Raw genomic sequence first — 20,737 nt, forward strand, 5'->3', positions numbered from 1 at the left:
TCCTGAGTTTGTGTTTCAGCAGTGTGCAACATCATCAGCTAATAGACGTTAATCACATGGAAATATTATCTGTCCTCAACTCATTGCTTAGTCATTTTGTTAATTGTGCAGCGCTTATGCTGCTAGTACTGGAGGCCTACTTTCTGCAAAATCTCAATCTGAACTGTTCGGTCCCGTCACTAGAAGGCAGCGTAAAGTTTATTGTTCAACCATCCTCAGTTCTACAGCCGGAAGAGAGAAGAAGAAACGCTGCTGGTTTTCGTGACGTCACGAGGACCATTTCCGAACACACTGGCGGGAGTGCGAATGTTATCCTCTAGCTACAAAATAACCCAAAACTACAAACCAAAAACCTGCCAAAGCAAGCTTTTGTTGAATTTATTTTGAAAACGAATCTAGCGCCAAGCAGGTGTTATATTGCAAGCAGTTGAAATTGACAAAGTTTGCAGGAGAGAATACGGTAACAACCATCAGAAGACGCCACACACGTATCTTTAGTCAAAGAGACTGAATTGTTAACGTTAGCTGGTTTATTATTTTCTCGTTCTGCCTTTATCTGCAACGTCAAGGGAGATAAACGAGCTAAATTCGATTAATTTTCAAATTATTCGTCAGCTACGCTTTCAAGACTACTGAAAATAAATGGCTAAAGTTCAAGTGTTGAATGTCGCTGTGTTGGACAACCCAAGTCCTTTTGGGAACCCGTTTCAGTTCGAGATTACGTTCGAATGCATGGAGGATTTACCGGAGGGTGAGTGGTAACCTTATTCAGTTGCTAACTTCTTTTTGTTGTTGTAAAATCTAACACACGTATGTAGATTACTAACTATAGTATTATTGTGTAATTATAATGTAGCTAACCGTTGCCTTTTAGGTGCAACAACAGTTTGCTTAAATGTATCTTTGAATTAACTTTACATGTATATGTTTTTATAGCTAACTACTTAGATAAATTCAAATATGTTGGTATTGTTTGAGTAAATGAGCTATTCGTGTTGACACTTCATCAGAATTTGGCGCCCGCGCGTATTGTTCACGTTTCCGGTCCTCCTCTGACGTCTGGGTGGACTCGGGCGGATTGGTGCGCTAACAGAGTACCATGTCAGACAGTGGAACGATTTAACAATAAATTGCGGGGAAAACGTATCTCTTCTTCTAGGTAATTTTCTATAACCGATAAATAGCTATTTCCACTACTGAGAAGAAACCTATCCTGCCCGCATTAAAGTGGAGGTGGTTGGACAACACTTACTGAGTGGTTGTGTCTGAAATAGCAGCCTATTCCCTATATAGTGTAGTCTGAGCTTTATGGGACCTGGTCAAAAATAGTGCACTAGTGAATAGATGGGTTTTAAACGTAGTGTGTTTGAAGTAAACTTCCTTAATTGTATTTGGCACATCATTGTCACATCATTTGTCACAACATTTGTGTAGACCCGGCTCGGAACATTGTGTAGACCCGGCTCGGAACAATGCGTAGACCCGGCTCGGAACAATGCGTAGACCCGGCTCGGAACAATGCGTAGACCCGGCTCGGAACATTTGTGTAGACCCGGCTCGGAACAATGCGTAGACCCGGCTCGGAACATTGCGTAGACCCGGCTCGGAACAATGCGTAGACCCGGCTCGGAACAATGCGTAGACCCGGCTCGGAACGTTGGGTCCTTTTCTTCCCAGCAACACCTTTAGGTCTCCCTCCCAGATAATCTCCTGGATGTTTAGACTGTTGGGGCTTTTAAAGCAGGCCTTCAGACTCCTCATTGTTGGCTGACCTACCCTTCCTCCAAGACTTTGTTGATTTTATGATATGGTTTTATTTATATATATATATATATATATATATATATATATATATATATATAATTTAGTTTAACGTTTATTTTGATAAATTTTATGCATTTTTGTATAATGAAAAGTGTTTAACCATTTTTTAAAAATATTATTATTATTAGACTTACGGGCCATTTCCCAGCAATGCAGAGTTAAAAAGTAAGAACAATTTCCAAAAAAGGAAATGGCACAATTAAATAAAACATAACAAGACTATATACTAGGAGTATCGGTACCGAGTCAATGTGCAGGGTTACGAGGTAATTTAGGTAATATGTACATGTAGGTAGGGGTAAAAGTGACAAAGCAATTAGGATAGATAATAACAGAGTAGCAGCGTCTGTGTGTGTTTGGCGTCAATGTGTGTGTGTGTGTGTGTGTGTGTGTTGGAGTGTCAGTGTAGCATGTGTGTTGGTAGAGCCCATTCAGTGTGCATAGAGCCGGTGCAAGAGTCTCAGTGCAATTAAAAAGGGGGTCAATGTAAATATTCAGGGTAGCCATGTGATTAACTGTTCAGTAGACTTATGGCTCGGGGGTAGAAGCTGTTAAGGAGCCTTTTGGACCTAGACTTGGCCCTCCGGTACCGCTTGCCATGCGGTAGCAGAGAGAACTGGGGGCTGGAGTCTTTTGACAAATTTTAGGGCCTTCCTCTTACACCGCCTGGCATAGGGGTTCTGGATGGCAGGGGATTTGGCCCCAGTGATGTACTGGGACATACGCACTACACTCTAGCGCCTTGTGGTCGGATGCCAAGCAGTTACCATTCCAAGCGGAGAAGCAGCCAGTCAAGATTCTCGATGGTGCAGCTGTCGAACATTTTGTGGATCTGAGGGCCCATGCTGAATCTTTTCAGCCTCCTGATGGAGAAGTGGCTTTGTCGTGTCCTCTTCACAACTGTGTTGGTGTGTTTGATAGGTCCTTAGTGATGTGGACACAGAGGAACTTGAAGCGTTTCCTGTAGTCCACAATCATCTCCTTTGTCTTGCTGACGTTGAGTGAGAGGTTGTTGGCATGGCACCACACTGCCAGGTCTTTGACCTCTGCCCTATAGGCTGTCTAGTCGTTGGTGTCAGGCCTACCACCGTCGTGTCGTTGGGAAACTTAATTATGGTGTTGGAGTCATGTGAGGTCATGGGTGAACAGGGAGTACAGGAGGGGACTGAGCACGCACCCCTGAATGGCCCCCGTGTTGAGGATCAGCATGGTGGATGTGTTGTTGCCTACCCTTACCATCTGGGGGTGGCCCGTCAGGAAGTCCAGGATACAGTTGGAGAGGGAGGTGTTTAGTCCCAGGGTCCTTAGCTTAGTGATGAGCTTTGAGGGCACTATGGTGTTGAACGCTGAGCTGTAGTCAATGAATAGCATTCTCACGTAGGTGTTCCTTTTGTCCAGGTGGGAAAGGACAGTGTGGAGAGCAATAGAGATTGCGTCATCTGTGGATCTGTTGGGGCGGTATGCGAATTGTAGTGGGTCCAGGGTGTCTGGGATGATGGTGTTGATATGAGCCATGACGAGCCTTTCAAAGTACTTCACGGCTACCGACGTGAGTGCTACGGGGCGAGAGTCATTTAGGCAGGTTACCTTAGTGTTCTTGGGAACAGGGACTATGGTGGTCTGCTTGAAACATGTAGGTATTACAGACTGGGTCAGGGAAGTTAATGTGTGTGTGTGTGTGTGTGTGTGTGTGTGTGTGTGTGTGTGTGTGTGTGTGTGTGTGTGTGTGTGTGTGTTTAGACTTGGAGTGGAAGATCATCTATGTGGGCTCAGCAGAGAGTGAGGAGTACGATCAGACTCTGGACTCAGTTCTGGTCGGACCAGTACCGGCAGGCAGACACATGTTTGTGTTCCAGGTGAGAGACACACTGAGTGACTGATACACACACCCCTCCATCTCTCTCTATAGTTCTCTCCTCCCTCTATCTCTTTCCTCTCATCAGATTATCTCTTTATCTTCCTACCTTCTTCCCACTCTCTTTTCTCTCCTCTTCTCCTCCCTTTCTCCTTCTCATCACCCCATCTGTCTCCTCCAGGCGGATGCCCCCAACACCGGGCTGATTCCTGAGAGTGATGCTGTGGGGGTAACCGTGGCGCTCATCACCTGCACCTACAACGGACAGGAGTTCATCCGTATCGGTTACTATGTCAACAATGAATACACAGACCCAGAGCTCAGAGAGAACCCACCGGTCAAACCAGACTACACACAGGTAATATACACACACACACCAGACTACACACAGGTAATATACACACACCAGACTACACACAGGTAATATACACACCAGACTACACACACACACCAGACTACACACAGGTAATACACACACACCAGACTACACACAGGTAATATACACACACACCAGACTACACACAGGTAATATACACACACACACCAGACTACACACAGGTAATATACACACACCAGACTACACACAGGTAATATACACACACACACACACCAGACTACACACATGTAATATACACTGATACACACACACTACACACAAGTAATACACACTGATACACACACACCAGCCTATACACAGGTAATACACACTGATACACACACACCAGACTAAATACAGGTAATATACACTGATACACACACACACACCAGACTATACACAGGTAATACACACACCAGACTACACACAGGTAATATACACACACCAGACTACATGCAGGTAATATACACTGATACACACACACCAGACTACACACAGGTGATACACACACACACCAGACTACACACAGGTAATACACACACACACACCAGACTACACACAGGTAATATACACTGATACACACACACCAGACTACACACAGGTGATACACACACACACCAGACTACACACAGGTGATACACACACACCAGACTACACACAGGTGATACACACACACCAGACTACACGCAGGTAATACACACTGATACACACATTCCAGACTATTCACAGGTAATACACACTAATACACACACACACACCAGACTACACGCAGGTAATACACACTAATACACACAGGTAATACACACTAATACACACACACCAGACTATATAACCAGACTATATACAGGTAATACACACACACACCAGACTATATAAATGTAATACACACTAATACACACACACACCAGGTAATGCACACACCAGACTATATACAGGTAATACACACAGGTAATACACACTAATACACACACACACCAGACTATATACAGGTAATACACACTAATATACACACACACACACCAGGTAATGCACACACCAGACTATATACAGGTAATACACACTAATACACACACACACAGGTAATACACACTGATACACACACACCAGGTAATGCACACACCAGACTATATACAGGTAATACACACTAATACACACACACACACCAGGTAATGCACACACCAGACTATATACAGGTAATACACACTAATACACACACACACCAGACTACACACAGGTAATACACACAGGTAATACACACAGGTAATACACACTGATACACACACACCAGGTAATGCACACACCAGACTATATACAGGTAATACACACTAATACACACAGGTAATATACACACTAGACTATATACAGGTTATACACACCAAAAAAATCACAAAACATGAAAAATCAACGTGATGCAAAACAGGAATCAACTTCTTGTGAAGGATTCTGGCCACAGTTTGAAATCTGAAATAGACTATTTTTGGAATGGACTCCCAGCCTTAATTCTGAACCATAACCCTCTCTGTAATCCCCTCCTCCTCCAGCTGCAGAGGAACATCCTGGCCTCTAACCCCCGTGTGACCCGGTTCCATATCAACTGGGACGGCTGTTCAGACAAGATGGAGGACAGTGAGAATGTAGACCCCTCCCCCAACAGCAGCAGTAGCAGCAGCATGGCGCCCTCCTCCTGTTTACCTGGCAAGGCGTTACCTGTAGGACTGATGTCTGGTAACTCTATGGACTGTCTGTAGAACACAGACACCCCACCAGCATTGCCTTGCCACGTTCTACTCCAGCAGCCGCCAGTCTTTGGCAGGAAGGTTGAGTCACTATTATAAACCAGCTGTACTGTAGGGTATACGGTCTCCCTCCTTCACACAGCAACACCTCTCTGTCTCCACTGGCACTGGCACCCTATTCCCTCCATAGTGCACTACCTTTTTAAACAGGGCCCTCTGCTCCAATGTAGTGCACTACCACGGAACAGGGTGCCATGTCAGACTCCTGATCCAAAACGTCCTGTTCTGTGTCTTCTTGTTTTACAACCCAACTTGACCTGGACTGGTTTCCATACCAACACCGCTAAAGCTCAGGCCCTGCTTCAGTACTGTAGAAATGTCTCTGTTTCCTTGAGGTGAGCAGGGAACCTGGAAGTGATTTGTATCAGTGGCAATAAGGTGACCACACTATTACTTCCACCTTTCCAACCAATCCCTGATCTGGGATTACTTCCACCTGTCCAACCAATCCCTGATCTGGGATTACTCACACCTGTCCAACCAATCCCCGATCTGGGATTACTTCCACCTGTCCAACCAATCCCTGATCTGGGATTACTTCCACCTGTCCAACCAATCCCTGATCTGGGATTACTTCCACCTGTCCAACCAATCCCTGATCTGGGATTACTTCCACCTGTCCAACCAATCCCTGATCTGAGATTACTTCCACCTGTCCAACCAATCCCTGATCTGGGATTACTTCCACCTGTCCAACCAATCCCTGGTCTGGGATTACTTCCACCTTTCCAACCAATCCCCGATCTGGGATTACTTTCACCTGTCCAACCAATCCCCGATCTGGGATTACTTTCACCTTTCCAACCAATCCCCGATCTGGGATTACTTTCACCTGTCCAACCAATCCCCGATCTGGGATTACTTTCACCTTTCCAACCAATCCCCGATCTGGGATTACTTTCACCTTTCCAACCAATCCCCGATCTGGGATTACTTTCACCTTTCCAACCAATCCCCGATCTGGGATTACTTCCAGGAAAATAGGCCTCTAGAGGAAGACTGAGTTGTCTCTAGGAAAAAGCCTAACCGTACAGGGTGAGTCCAGGACTGTTCAGGCCTGGACTCAATTCCATTTCAATTCAGGAAGTACTCTGTAACTCCAATTCAAATCAAGGCTTTTAATGAAGAAAAATGTAGAATTGGAATTTGTTTTACTTACTGAATAGAATTTAAAAGGACTTGATCCCAAACCTGGTTCTGTGTCCCAAATGTCAGTCTGTTCCCTACATAGTGCACTACCTTTGACTAGAGTTGTCCGGGGCCAATAGGGCTGTTGTCAAAAGTAGGGCACTATGTAGGGGATAGGGTACCATTTGGGAGGTACCATGCATTGTAGTTGGGGGAGGGGTTTGTTTATGTCAGTCATGTGACTGTTGTTACTTTACTGTATATACCTGTGATTCATTAGCGCTTAGGAGATATCATGTTTTTTTTTTGTTTTTTTTTTGCATTGTAATATTTGTAACAATGAAAAGTAATAATAATAAACATTTGTTGTTTTTAAAAGGTGTGTGTATTGTAAATGCTGTGTTATGTTTTCGACTGGAGAGATTACATCACTGAGTAGGGGTGAGTGTTGAGAGAAGGAGAGGAGATTAGGAGGGGTGGGGGAGAGAAGGGGGGGTGAGGGGTGGAGAAGGGAGGCTTGCTAGAAGCTGTGAGCCTGACTGCTTCTCTCTCGCTGTGTTTCATTCATAAAATGCAGCAGGAGGAATAGATTCTCTCCACCATTTTCACTATGAGACAGTGCAGACTTGCCACATGTTGCTAAGCAACTGCATCAGAGGGGGGTGGGGGCTCTGCTCATTCTTATCCCTCTTGAATGAACCAATCAGATCATCATCCCTCTGCACCCCCTCCATTCCTCCATCCTGTGTTCAGTGATCCTGTCTCTTCTCCCTCTGCACCCCCTCCATCCCAATGTGTTCAGTGATCCTGTCTCTTCTCCCTCTGCACCCCCTCCATCCCAATGTGTTCAGTGATCCTGTCTCTTCTCCCTCTACACCCCCTCCATCCCAATGTGTTCAGTGATCCTGTCTCTTCTCCCTCTACACCCCCTCCATCCTAATGTGTTCAGTGATCCTGTCTCTTCTCCCTCTACACCCCCTCCATCCTAATGTGTTCAGTGATCCTGTCTCTTCTCCCTCTACACCCCCTCCATCCTAATGTGTTCAGTGATCCTGTCTCTTCTCCCTCTACACCCCCTCCATCCTAATGTGTTCAGTGATCCTGTCTCTTCTCCCTCTACACCCCCTCCATCCTAATGTGTTCAGTGATCCTGTCTCTTCTCCCTCTACACCCCCTCCATCCCAATGTGTTCAGTGATCCTGTCTCTTCTCCCTCTACACCCCCTTCATCCTAATGTGTTCAGTGATCCTGTCTCTTCTCCCTCTACACCCCCTCCATCCCAATGTGTTCAGTGATCCTGTCTCTTCTCCCTCTACACCCCCTCCATCCTAATGTGTTCAGTGATCCTGTCTCTTCTCCCTCTACACCCCCTCCATCCTAATGTGTTCAGTGATCCTGTCTCTTCTCCCTCTACACCCCCTCCATCCTAATGTGTTCAGTGATCCTGTCTCTTCTCCCTCTACACCCCCTCCATCCTAATGTGTTCAGTGATCCTGTCTCTTCTCCCTCTACACCCCCTCCATCCCAATGTGTTAAGTGATCCTGTCTCTTCTCCCTCTACACCCCCTCCATCCTAATGTGTTCAGTGATCCTGTCTTCTCCCTCTACACCCCTCCATCCCAATGTGTTCAGTGATCCTGTCTCTTCTCCCTCTACACCCCCTCCATCCTAATGTGTTCAGTGATCCTGTCTCTTCTCCCTCTACACCCCCTCCATCTTAATGTGTTCAGTGATCCTGTCTTCTCCCTCTACACCCCTCCATCCCAATGTGTTCAGTGATCCTGTCTCTTCTCCCTCTACACCCCCTCCATCCTAATGTGTTCAGTGATCCTGTCTCTTCTCCCTCTACACCCCCTCCATCCCAATGTGTTCAGTGATCCTGTCTCTTCTCCCTCTACACTGATCTTAGAACAAATGATGGATTAAATCACTGGTAGATATTAAGATTAGTACTTTGTGTTATTCTCATAACCGTCCAGTACGTCCACCTTAGTGCTGAGGAAGGCGAGGGGAGACGTCTGCATGCTCCTCCATCTGTTTGCAACCTCTGAAGTTGACCCCGTTTTAAGTTCAACTGTGTCCTTGACAGGGATGCGCTTGCATATATTTCCTATATTCCCAAATATATGTAGCACCACCGATATCCTTTAAAATAATCTATTGGTCCTCACTATAAAACATGATTTATTAGCGTGTGGAGTCAACGTTGATACTGTTACTACAATATAACAGAAACAATGGAACAACCCTAGAGATTAAACAGAATGATCACTGTATCGGAAGAAACTGTTTCAAATATCTTTATCGTTACAGTTTATTTGATCAGTTACATTTTATTGTAAATATATCCCGAGCCAGGGTATGTTTCCTCGTGCGTCGTTCGTTACACAAACAAACTGAATGTGGAAGTCCTGCCGTAGCGCGGCGGCGTGCGTTACATTCATTCTGAGCAACATTCCTAAAAATAGCCTTTGCTGCTTGACGTCACTCGGCCAATCACGGATTAGTTGGGAGGGCGGGGGCAACGCGAGGCCATTCCGTCTGACGGCCAATGGTATTTCGCCAAACAGGGCCCGTTCCGTTAGCTCCGCCCACAAGCCTATAGCACCGAGCCAATCAGAATCCCGCGAAAGGAGCGACTGTGGGCGTGTACATCTTCCAGTAGGAAAATAATCAGTGACGTCACTCAACGGTTTTTTTGCATGTAAAAGGGCGGAATCTTGGTTTTGTTGACGGACGGTAATGATCCAATCTGAGCACTTTACTAGTTTGACACACGAACAGGTGGCCAATCAGTGTCCTTCACTCTGTTATCAGTCGGGCTAGATTCAGCCAATGGGCTCTATGGATGGGCCTAGATCGTCTGTCGGCTGTAGTCGGTCACTCGGCTTGTTTCACACCGAAAGCTACTGTAGGCTATGTTGATTCTGGTGATTTCCCGACCTCATCGGGTTCGGTAAAACGACATCCTTGGAGCCGGGTTCAGGAAAGGAAAGGGGTCTAGGCATCCGGCTCGGAGAGTGGCCACCTTGCACGGTGCGAAAACGGGGTATTTGCGCTGGGGAGAGGCGTGGGGCCTCGATCGTCGGGGGCTGCACGGAGGGACAGGCGGGGACAGACGAACCGACCGAGTCGGTCTGGATACGCTGGACTCGGCCCGGAGCGCTGCGGTTCCAGCCAAGCACCATACCACAGCCCAAGACAGAAAGACGAGACACGGACGTCGCTGTCTCCATTCCGGACTATAACACAATTTCTTCTTTTTATAACGGTTCTATACTGTAGAGGAGAACAGGTGATCCCACTGCCAGTCTAGACTGCAGCTGTCAAGCTATTTCAGTCCGGACCGACTGGTTTTGGGAGAACGAACGGACCGACTGCTGGACTCAGCTTGGACCGGGTCCTGGAGAGTCCAGGGCGGGTTGTGGAGCTCGGATCGCCCGCTGACGGCCTGCCATCATGGGCAACGTGCCCACGGCCAAGAAGGGGAGCGAGATGGAGAGTGGTGGGTATCATTACGGTGTCGCTCAGAATGATCAGTCTACCTGTCTGTTCACGTCTCTCTAACTGTCTCCTGGGGGGGACACCATGCACCCCTGAAGTTTTGAGGGTATAGGCTACTCAGGATATCCAGTATTCTATGCATGCTTACAACTGTGTAATACAAAAAAATAGATCAATCATCACATTTATTTTATAAAGTCCTTTTAACATCAGCAGTTGTCACAAAGAGCTTTCCAGATACCCAGACTAAAACCCCCAAAGAGCAGGAAATACTGAGAGAAATATAGGCCTACACGGACCTATTCATCTATAGGCCTACACGGACCTATTCATCTATAGGTCTACACGGACCTATTCATCTATAGGTCTACACGGACCTATTCATCTATAGGCCTACACGGGCCTATTCATTCAATACTTTGTAGCTTACTTCCATATAGCCACATTTGAGCATTCTAGAACATTACAGTTTTAGAACATTACAGTTCCAGAACATTACCGTTTTAGAACACTACAGTTTTAGAACAATACCGTTTTAGAACAATACCGTTCTAGAACATTACAGTTCTAGAACCTAGATTATCTTGTGAGTAGAGTTATTATTTATGAGTCTGATTGTGGGCACATTGTCCATCACGCTAAGCTTATATCTGGTTGATGGATAAACAAAGTGACAGGTAGAAACTGAGATTATAGGCCATAATGTTTATGATGTTTGAATCCCAGATTTCACCTTTTATATGCCTGATGTTTGAATCCCAGATTGCCCCTTTTATATGCCTGATGTTTGAATCCCAGATTTCACCTTTTATATGCCTGATGTTTGAATCCCAGATTGCCCCTTTTATATGCCTGATTCCCCCAGTGCCTTTAAGCTACAACATTTGTAGAAGTAGGCCGTGATGTATTATTTCAGGGAACAGTGTTGGAGTTGGATGTTGGCCAGTGTTCCAGACAGGTACAGTATGTTATCACCCAGCAGCACCAGCAGGACAGGGTGTCTTTTTGCAGGCCAGGTGTAAGAATGGCCACGTTGCTGTTAGATACCGTTACCAGGCGGCATGTTGGAGGCCCGGGCGCAGGCTGTAGAACTGCAGGGCAGGTGGTGGTGGGGTAGTTAGTAGAGGTGCTGACTAACAGACAGTAGACTGTATGCAGGAAGACAGAGCAGTACAATCTTTCTAAAGCTCCCAGTCATTTCTTATCTCCCTGAAGGAGACACTGGGATGCTGAAACATTGGTGCTTTACCCAATCAATGACTAGCAGTGACTCTTGTTTTATAGCCTACAGGGGTAGTTAGGTTATAACAGTTTATAATAGTTAGGTTATAACAGTTTATAATAGTTAGGTTATAAAAGTTTATAATAGTTAGGTTATAACAGTATATAATAGTTAGGTTATAACAGTTTATAATAGTTCGGTTATAACAGTATATAATAGTTAGGTTATAACATTTTATAATAGTTAGGTTATAATAGTTTATAATAGTTAGGTTATAATAGTTTATAATTGTTATGTTATAATAGTTAGGTTATAACAGTTTATAATAGTTAGGTTATAATAGTTTATAATAGTTAGGTTATAACAGTTAAATTTTTAGGTTATAACAGTTTATAATAGTTAGGTTATAACAGTTTATAATAGTTAGGTTATTACAGTTTATAATAGTTAGGTTATAACAGTTTATAATAGTCGCTTATAATGAGTCTTTCCTAAGCCAACTGTAGAGTAAGAGGATACTGTATAATGGAGGATACTGTATAATGGATACTGTATAATGGAGGATACTGTATAGTGGATACTGTATAATGGATACTGTATAATGGAGGATACTGTATAATGGATACTGTATAGTGGATACTGTATAATGGATACTGTATAATGGAGGATACTGTATAATGGATACTGTATAATGGAGGATACTGTATAGTGGATACTGTATAATGGATACTGTATAATGGAGGATACTGTATAATGGAGGATACTGTATAATGGATACTGTATAATGGAGGATACTGTATAATGGAGGATACTGTATAATGGATACTGTATAATGGATACTGTATAATGGAGGATACTGTATAATGGATACTGTATAATGGAGGATACTGTATAATGGATACTGTATAATGGAGGATACTGTATAATGGATACTGTATAATGGAGGATACTGTATAATGGATACTGTATAATGGAGGATACTGTATAATGGAGGATACTGTATAATGGATACTGTATAATGGATACTGTATAATGGAGGATACTGTATAATGGATACTGTATAATGGAGGATACTGTATAATGGAGGATACTGTATAATGGATACTGTATAATGGAGGATACTGTATAATGGAGGATACTGTATAATGGAGAATACTGTATAATGGATACTGTATAATGGAGGATACTGTATAATGGAGGATACTGTATAATGGATACTGTATAATGGAGGATACTGTATAATGGAGGATACTGTATAATGGAGGATACTGTATAATGGATACTATATAATGGATACTGTATAATGGAGGATACTGTATAATGGATACTGTATAATGGAGGATACTGTATAATGGAGGATACTGTATAATGGATACTGTATAATGGATACTGTATAATGGAGGATACTGTATAATGGAGGATACTGTATAATGGATACTGTATAATGGAGGATACTGTATAATGGAGGATACTGTATAATGGATACTGTATAATGGATACTGTATAATGGAGGATACTGTATAATGGAGGATACTGTATAATGGATACTGTATAATGGAGGATACTGTATAATGGAGGATACTGTATAGTGGATACTGTATAATGGAGGATACTGTATAATGGAGGATACTGTATAATGGATACTGTATAATGGATACTGTATAATGGAGGATACTGTATAATGGAGGATACTGTATAATGGAGGATACTGTATAATGGATACTGTATAATGGATACTGTATAATGGAGGATACTGTATAATGGAGGATACTGTATAATGGAGGATACTGTATAGTGGATACTGTATAATGGAGGATACTGTATAATGGAGGATACTGTATAATGGATACTGTATAATGGATACTGTATAATGGAGGATACTGTATAATGGAGGATACTGTATAATGGATACTGTATAATGGAGGATACTGTATAATGGAGGATACTGTATAGTGGATACTGTATAATGGATACTGTATAATGGAGGATACTGTATAATGGAGGATACTGTATAATGGATACTGTATAATGGAGGATACTGTATAATGGAGGATACTGTATAATGGATACTGTATAATGGATACTGTATAATGGAGGATACTGTATAATGGAGGATACTGTATAATGGATACTGTATAATGGAGGATACTGTATAATGGAGGATACTGTATAGTGGATACTGTATAATGGAGGATACTGTATAATGGAGGATACTGTATAATGGATACTGTATAATGGAGGATACTGTATAATGGAGGATACTGTATAATGGAGGATACTGTATAATGGATACTGTATAATGGATACTGTATAATGGAGGATACTGTATAATGGAGGATACTGTATAATGGAGGATACTGTATAATGGAGGATACTGTATAGTGGATACTGTATAATGGAGGATACTGTATAATGGAGGATACTGTATAATGGAGGATACTGTATAATGGATACTGTATAGTGGATACTGTATAATGGAGGATACTGTATAATGGATACTGTATAATGGAGGATACTGTATAATGGATACTGTATAATGGATACTGTATAATGGAGGATACTGTATAATGGATACTGTATAATGGAGGATACTGTATAATGGAGGATACTGTATAATGGAGGATACTGTATAATGGATACTGTATATGGAGGATAATGTATAATGGATACCTGTATAATGGAGGATACTGTATAATGGATACTGTATAATGGAGGATACTGTATAATGGAGGATACTGTATAATGGATACTGTATAATGGATACTGTATAATGGAGGATACTGTATAATGGAGGATACTGTATAATGGATACTGTATAATGGATACTGTATAATGGAGGATACTGTATAATGGATACTGTATAATGGATACTGTATAATGGAGGATACTGTATAATGGAGGATACTGTATAATGGAGGATACTGTATAATGGAGATACTGTATAATGGAGGATACTGTATAATGGAGGATACTGTATAATGGATACTGTATAATGGGGATACTGTATAATGGATACTTATAATGATACTGTATAATGGATACTGTAAATGGAGATACTGTATATGGATACTGTTATAATGGGATACTGTATAATGGGGATACTGTATAATGGAGGATACTGGTATAATGAGGATACTGTATAATGAGGATACTGTATAATGGATACTGTATAATGGATACTGTATAATGGAGGATACTGTATAATGGAGGATACTGTATAATGGATACTGTATAATGGAGGATACTGTATAATGGAGGATACTGTATAATGGATACTGTATAATGGAGGATACTGTATAATGGATACTGTATAATGGAGGATACTGTATAACGGATACTGTATAATGGATACTGTATAATGGAGGATACTGTATAATGGAGGATACTGTATAATGGATACTGTATAATGGAGGATACTGTATAACGGATACTGTATAATGGATACTGTATAATGGAGGATACTGTATAATGGATACTGTATAATGGAGGATACTGTATAATGGAGGATACTGTATAATGGATACTGTATAATGGAGGATACTGTATAATGGATACTGTATAATGGAGGATACTGTATAACGGATACTGTATAATGGATACTGTATAATGGAGGATACTGTATAATGGAGGATACTGTATAATGGATACTGTATAATGGAGGATACTGTATAACGGATACTGTATAATGGATACTGTATAATGGAGGATACTGTATAATGGATACTGTATAATGGAGGATACTGTATAATGGAGGATACTGTATAATGGATACTGTATAATGGAGGATACTGTATAATGGATACTGTATAATGGAGGATACTGTATAATGGATACTGTATAATGGAGGATACTGTATAACGGATACTGTATAATGGATACTGTATAATGGAGGATACTGTATAATGGAGGATACTGTATAATGGAGGATACTGTATAATGGATACTGTATAATGGATACTGTATAATGGAGGATACTGTATAATGGAGGATACTGTATAATGGAGGATACTGTATAATGGATACTGTATAAGGGATACTGTATAATGGAGGATACTGTATAATGGATACTGTATAATGGATACTGTATAATGGAGGATACTGTATAGTGGATACTGTATAATGGAGGATACTGTATAATGGAGGATACTGTATAATGGATACTGTATAATGGAGGATACTGTATAATGGAGGATACTGTATAATGGATACTGTATAGGTGGATACTGTATAATGGAGGATACTGTATAATGGAGGATACTGTATAATGGATACTGTATAATGGAGGATAATGTATAATGGAGGATACTGTATAATGGATACTGTAAATGGATACTGTATAATGGAGGATACTGTATAATGGAGGATACTGTATAATGGATACTGTATAATGGAGGATACTGTATAATGGAGGATACTGTATAATGGATACTGTATAATGGATACTGTATAATGGAGGATACTGTATAATGGAGGATACTGTATAATGGATACTGTATAATGGAGGATACTGTATAATGGAGGATACTGTATATTGGAGGATACTGTATAATGGATACTGTATAATGGAGGATACTGTATAATGGATACTGTATAATGGATACTGTATAATGGATACTGTATAATGGAGGATACTGTATAATGGATACTGTATAATGGATACTGTGTAATGGATACTGTATAATGGAGGATACTGTATAATGGAGGATACTGTATAATGGAGGATACTGTATAATGGATACTGTATAATGGATACTGTATAATGGAGGTACTGTAATGGATACTGTATAATGGAGGATACTGTATAATGGAGGATACTGTATAATGGAGGATTACTGTATAATGGATTACTGTATAATGGAGGATACTGTATAAGGAGGATACTGTATAATGGATACTGTGTAAGATACGTGTAATGGATACTGTATAATGAGGATACTGTATAATGGAGGATACTGTGTAATGGATACTGTATAATGGAGGATACTGTATAATGGAGGATACTGTATAATGGATACTGTATAATGGAGGATACTGTATAATGGATACTGTATAATGGATACTGTATAATGGAGGATACTGTATAATGGATACTGTGTAATGGAGGATACTGTATAATGAGGATACTGTATAATGGAGGATACTGTATAATGGAGGATACTGTATAATGGAGGATACTGTATAATGGATACTGTATAATGGAGGATACTGTATAATGGATACTGTGTAATGGAGGATACTGTATAATGAGGATACTGTATAATGGAGGATACTGTATAATGGATACTGTGTAATGGAGGATACTGTATAATGAGGATACTGTATAATGGAGGATACTGTATAATGGATACTGTGTAATGGAGGATACTGTATAATGAGGATATACTGTATAATGGAGGATACTGTATAATGGATACTGTGTAATGGAGGATACTGTATAATGAGGATACTGTATAATGGAGGATACTGTATAATGAGGATACTGTATAATGGAGGATACTGTATAATGGAGGATACTGTATAATGGAGGATACTGTGTACTGTGTCTATGAACCGTGGCCATGTGCTGTCATGCTCATTTCTCCAAACCAGTTTTTCTGTGTTTTCGTACACCTGCATAGCAGATGGTAAACATGTCACTCTGTGTGTTTTAACATGTTTTATTGAACCTTTATTTAACTGGACAAGTCAGTTATTTACAATGACTGTGTGTGTGTGTGAGACTCTGTGTGACTCTGTGTGACTGTGTGTGTGTGTGTGTGAGACTGTGTGTGTGTGACTGTGTGTGTGTCAGTTAGATGTAGCAGTAGGTCACTAATGAGACTGTGTCCTGTTGTCCAGGTGTCACCTTGTTACTGACACACACACACACACACACACACACACACACACACACACACACACACACACACACACACACACACACACACACTGGAGCTGAGAAAGAGAGAGAAAGCGAGAGAAAGGGGGCAGGAGAGAGTGTGTAATGTCTACAGTACATTTTTTTGTTTATTTCACTTTTGTTTATTATCTATTTTACTTGCTTTGGCAATGTTAACATATGTTTCCCATGGTAATAAAGCCCCTTGAATTGAATTGAGAGAGAAAGAAGGAGAGAGAAAGAAGGAGAGAGAGAGAGGAGAGACATAGAGAAAGAAGAAGAGAGAGAGAGAAAGAAGGAGAAACAGAGAGAGAGGAAAGGATAGAGAAAGCGAGAGAGAGAGAAGAAAGGAGATATATATATATAGAGAGAGAAGGAGAGAGAGAGAGAGAGAGGAAAGGATAGAGAGAGAAATATAGAAATGGTAGAAATATATGTTGTGTGTTTTGGTCACTCACTGAGAGTCACACACTGTTGGACAAAACACACACACACACACACAACACACACACACCACACACACACACACACACACACACACACACACCACACACAAACACATACTGTTGGACAAACACACACACACACTGTTGGACAAACACACACACACACACACACACACATACACACACACACACACACATACTGTTGGACAAACACACACACACACTGTTGGACAAACACACACACACACACACACACACACACACACATACTGTTGGACAAACACACACACACACTGTTGGACACACACACATACACCCACACACACATACACACACACACTGTTGGACAAACACACACACACACACACACACACTGTTGGACAAACACACACACACTGTTGGACAAACACACACACACACACACACACACACACACACACACACACACACACACACACACACACACACACACACACATACAGGTGTACAGGCTCCTCTCAAGGACAAATTGATAACCGTGTGTGTGTGTGTGTGTGTGTGTGTCCAACAGTGAAGGAGTTCCTGGCTAAAGCTAAAGAGGACTTTCTCAAGAAGTGGGAGAACCCTGCACAGGTGAGTTATCTGAGGAATCAGGTAGTTATATATGTGTGTGTGTGTGAGAGACAGAGAGACTTATTTCCCTCAGATTACACAGATCCACAAAGTATTCGAAAACCAACCCAATTTTGATAAATTCCTAAACTACTGGGTGAAATACCACAGTGTTCCATCACAGCAGCAAGATGTGTGACCTGTTGCCACAAGAAAAGGTCAACCAGTGAAAAACAAACACCATTGTAAATACAACCCATATTTATGTTTATTTATTTTCTCTTTTGTACTTTAACCATTTGTGCATCGTTACAACACTGTATATATACATAATATGACATTTGAAATGTCTTTATTCTTTTGGAACTTTTGTGAGTGTAATGTTTACTGTTCATTTTTATTGTTTATTTCACTTTTGTTTATTATCTACTTCACTTGCTTTGGCAATGTTAACATATGTTTCCCATGGTAATAAAACCCTTACATTGAAATGTACATTGAATGAGAGAGAGAAACTGGATAACTGATTCTTGTCATATCTGAATAAGGAAATGCTGCTCGTGTGGCAATACCTTGATTGTGGAAGACTGCATCCGCCCGCCCGCCCGCCCGTGTGTGTGTGTGTGTTAGATGACATTCTCATTCTCTCCCTATCATTCCTAAGCCGATGATGATCAGGCGTGTGCCGTGTACCCATGAACACACACACACACACACACTCATCTGTAAGCGTTTCTCTGTGGCCCTCTCCTCCTCAGAACACAGCGAGTCTGGAGCAGTGTTGAGCGGTTTGAAAACTCGGGTACGGGTTCGTTTGGCCGCGTCATGCTGGTTCAAGCACAAAGAGGACCGGGCAAACACTTTGCCATGAAGATCCTCAACAAGCAGAAGGTCAGCAGGGTTCCAGGGGTTAGAGGTCAGAGGTTAGGGAAGTTTCAAAAGACTACCATCACACTCCTCCACAAAGGTCAGTTTGAGCGTAAAACCCATGAATCCAGATTGGTTAAAACGTGTTTAGGGCAGTGTTTCCTGGTCCTGGGGACCCCAAGGGCTGCACATTTCTGGTTAACTCTACCACGACACACTGATTCATTTCATCAAGGCTTGATGAGGTGTTTATTTCAATAAGGTGTGTTAGTGTTAGGCCCAAACACAATGTGCACCACTTTGGTTCCCAGGACCTGGGTTGGGAGACGCTGGGTTAGAGGGTCGGAGGTTAGGAGTTAGAGGCTCTGGGTAGAAGTTGGCTGTAGTCATATTGACAGGTTTAGGATCAGCTTACCTAATTTTAATGTATATTTTAAATATACACTTATTTACTTTATTGACAGATGGAGAGAGACAGGATGAGGGGAAAGAGAGAGGATGATAGAAAGAGGATGGATGAGGGGAAAGATAGGATGATTGGAGAGAGAGAGGATGACAGAAAGAGGAGGGTATGAGGGGAAAGAGAGAGAGAGGAGGGATGAGGGGAAAGATGGAGAGAGGAGGGATAGGGGAAAGAGAGAGAGGAGGGATGAGGGGAAGATAGAGAGAGGAGGGATGAGGGAAAGAGAGAGAGGAGGGATGAGGGGAAGATAGAGAGAGGAGGGATGAGGGGAAGATAGAGAGAGGAGGGATGAGGGGAAGAGAGGAGGGATGAGGAGAAAGATAGAGGTTAAGTCAAAGTGCAGTAAGCAGTAAGATTCATGTGTGTGGGAGTCTGTGACATTACCACTACACCCTTCCCCAATTCTAACTGGTAGAGGGGAAAACACTGACCTGACCTGATCTGGAGCCGCTTCATCTACTAGCATGTCAGCAAGGTTATGGGGGTCAGGGTTCAGGATGACATCATCACTAGGGGAGGTGATAGGTTCAATAAAAACAATGATGACAATCCATTGTGTTTCATCCTCTTTCTTTCACTGCTTCCTCTTCACTCTCCCCCTCTCGTCTCTCTCTCTCTCTCTGTCTCTCTCTCTCTCTCTCTCTCTCTCTCTCCGTCTCTGTCTCTCTCTCTGTCTCTCTCTCTCTCTCTCTCTCTCTATCTCTGTCTCTGTCTCTCTCTCTCTCCCTCTCTCTCCCCCTCTCTCTCTCTTCTCCTCTGTCCTCTCTCCTCTCTCTCTCTCCCCCCC

The 20,737-nt window shown here is 42.1% G+C and overlaps 1 protein-coding gene and 1 long non-coding RNA gene across 2 annotated transcripts; both read left to right on the plus strand.

Annotated features, from left to right (window-relative positions):
* The first annotated feature begins 239 nt into the window (after positions 1 to 239).
* Positions 240 to 7,361, plus strand: LOC115190608 (histone chaperone asf1b-B-like). The gene is made up of 4 exons (XM_029748782.1): positions 240 to 751; positions 3,565 to 3,680; positions 3,861 to 4,037; positions 5,597 to 7,361. The coding sequence occupies exons 1-4, from the start codon at positions 643 to 645 to the stop codon at positions 5,801 to 5,803; spliced, it is 609 nt and encodes a 202-aa protein (XP_029604642.1). The 5' UTR covers positions 240 to 642; the 3' UTR covers positions 5,804 to 7,361.
* A 2,449-nt stretch (positions 7,362 to 9,810) lies between these two features.
* LOC115190607 (uncharacterized) lies at positions 9,811 to 19,400 on the plus strand. Its single transcript, XR_003877373.1, has 3 exons — positions 9,811 to 10,484; positions 18,580 to 18,641; positions 19,379 to 19,400. It is a non-coding gene; the product is annotated as an uncharacterized LOC115190607 (long non-coding RNA).
* The last annotated feature ends 1,337 nt before the right edge of the window (positions 19,401 to 20,737 follow it).

Source organism: Salmo trutta, unplaced genomic scaffold, assembly GCF_901001165.1.
Source record: "Salmo trutta unplaced genomic scaffold, fSalTru1.1, whole genome shotgun sequence".
Lineage (NCBI taxonomy): Eukaryota > Metazoa > Chordata > Actinopteri > Salmoniformes > Salmonidae > Salmo > Salmo trutta.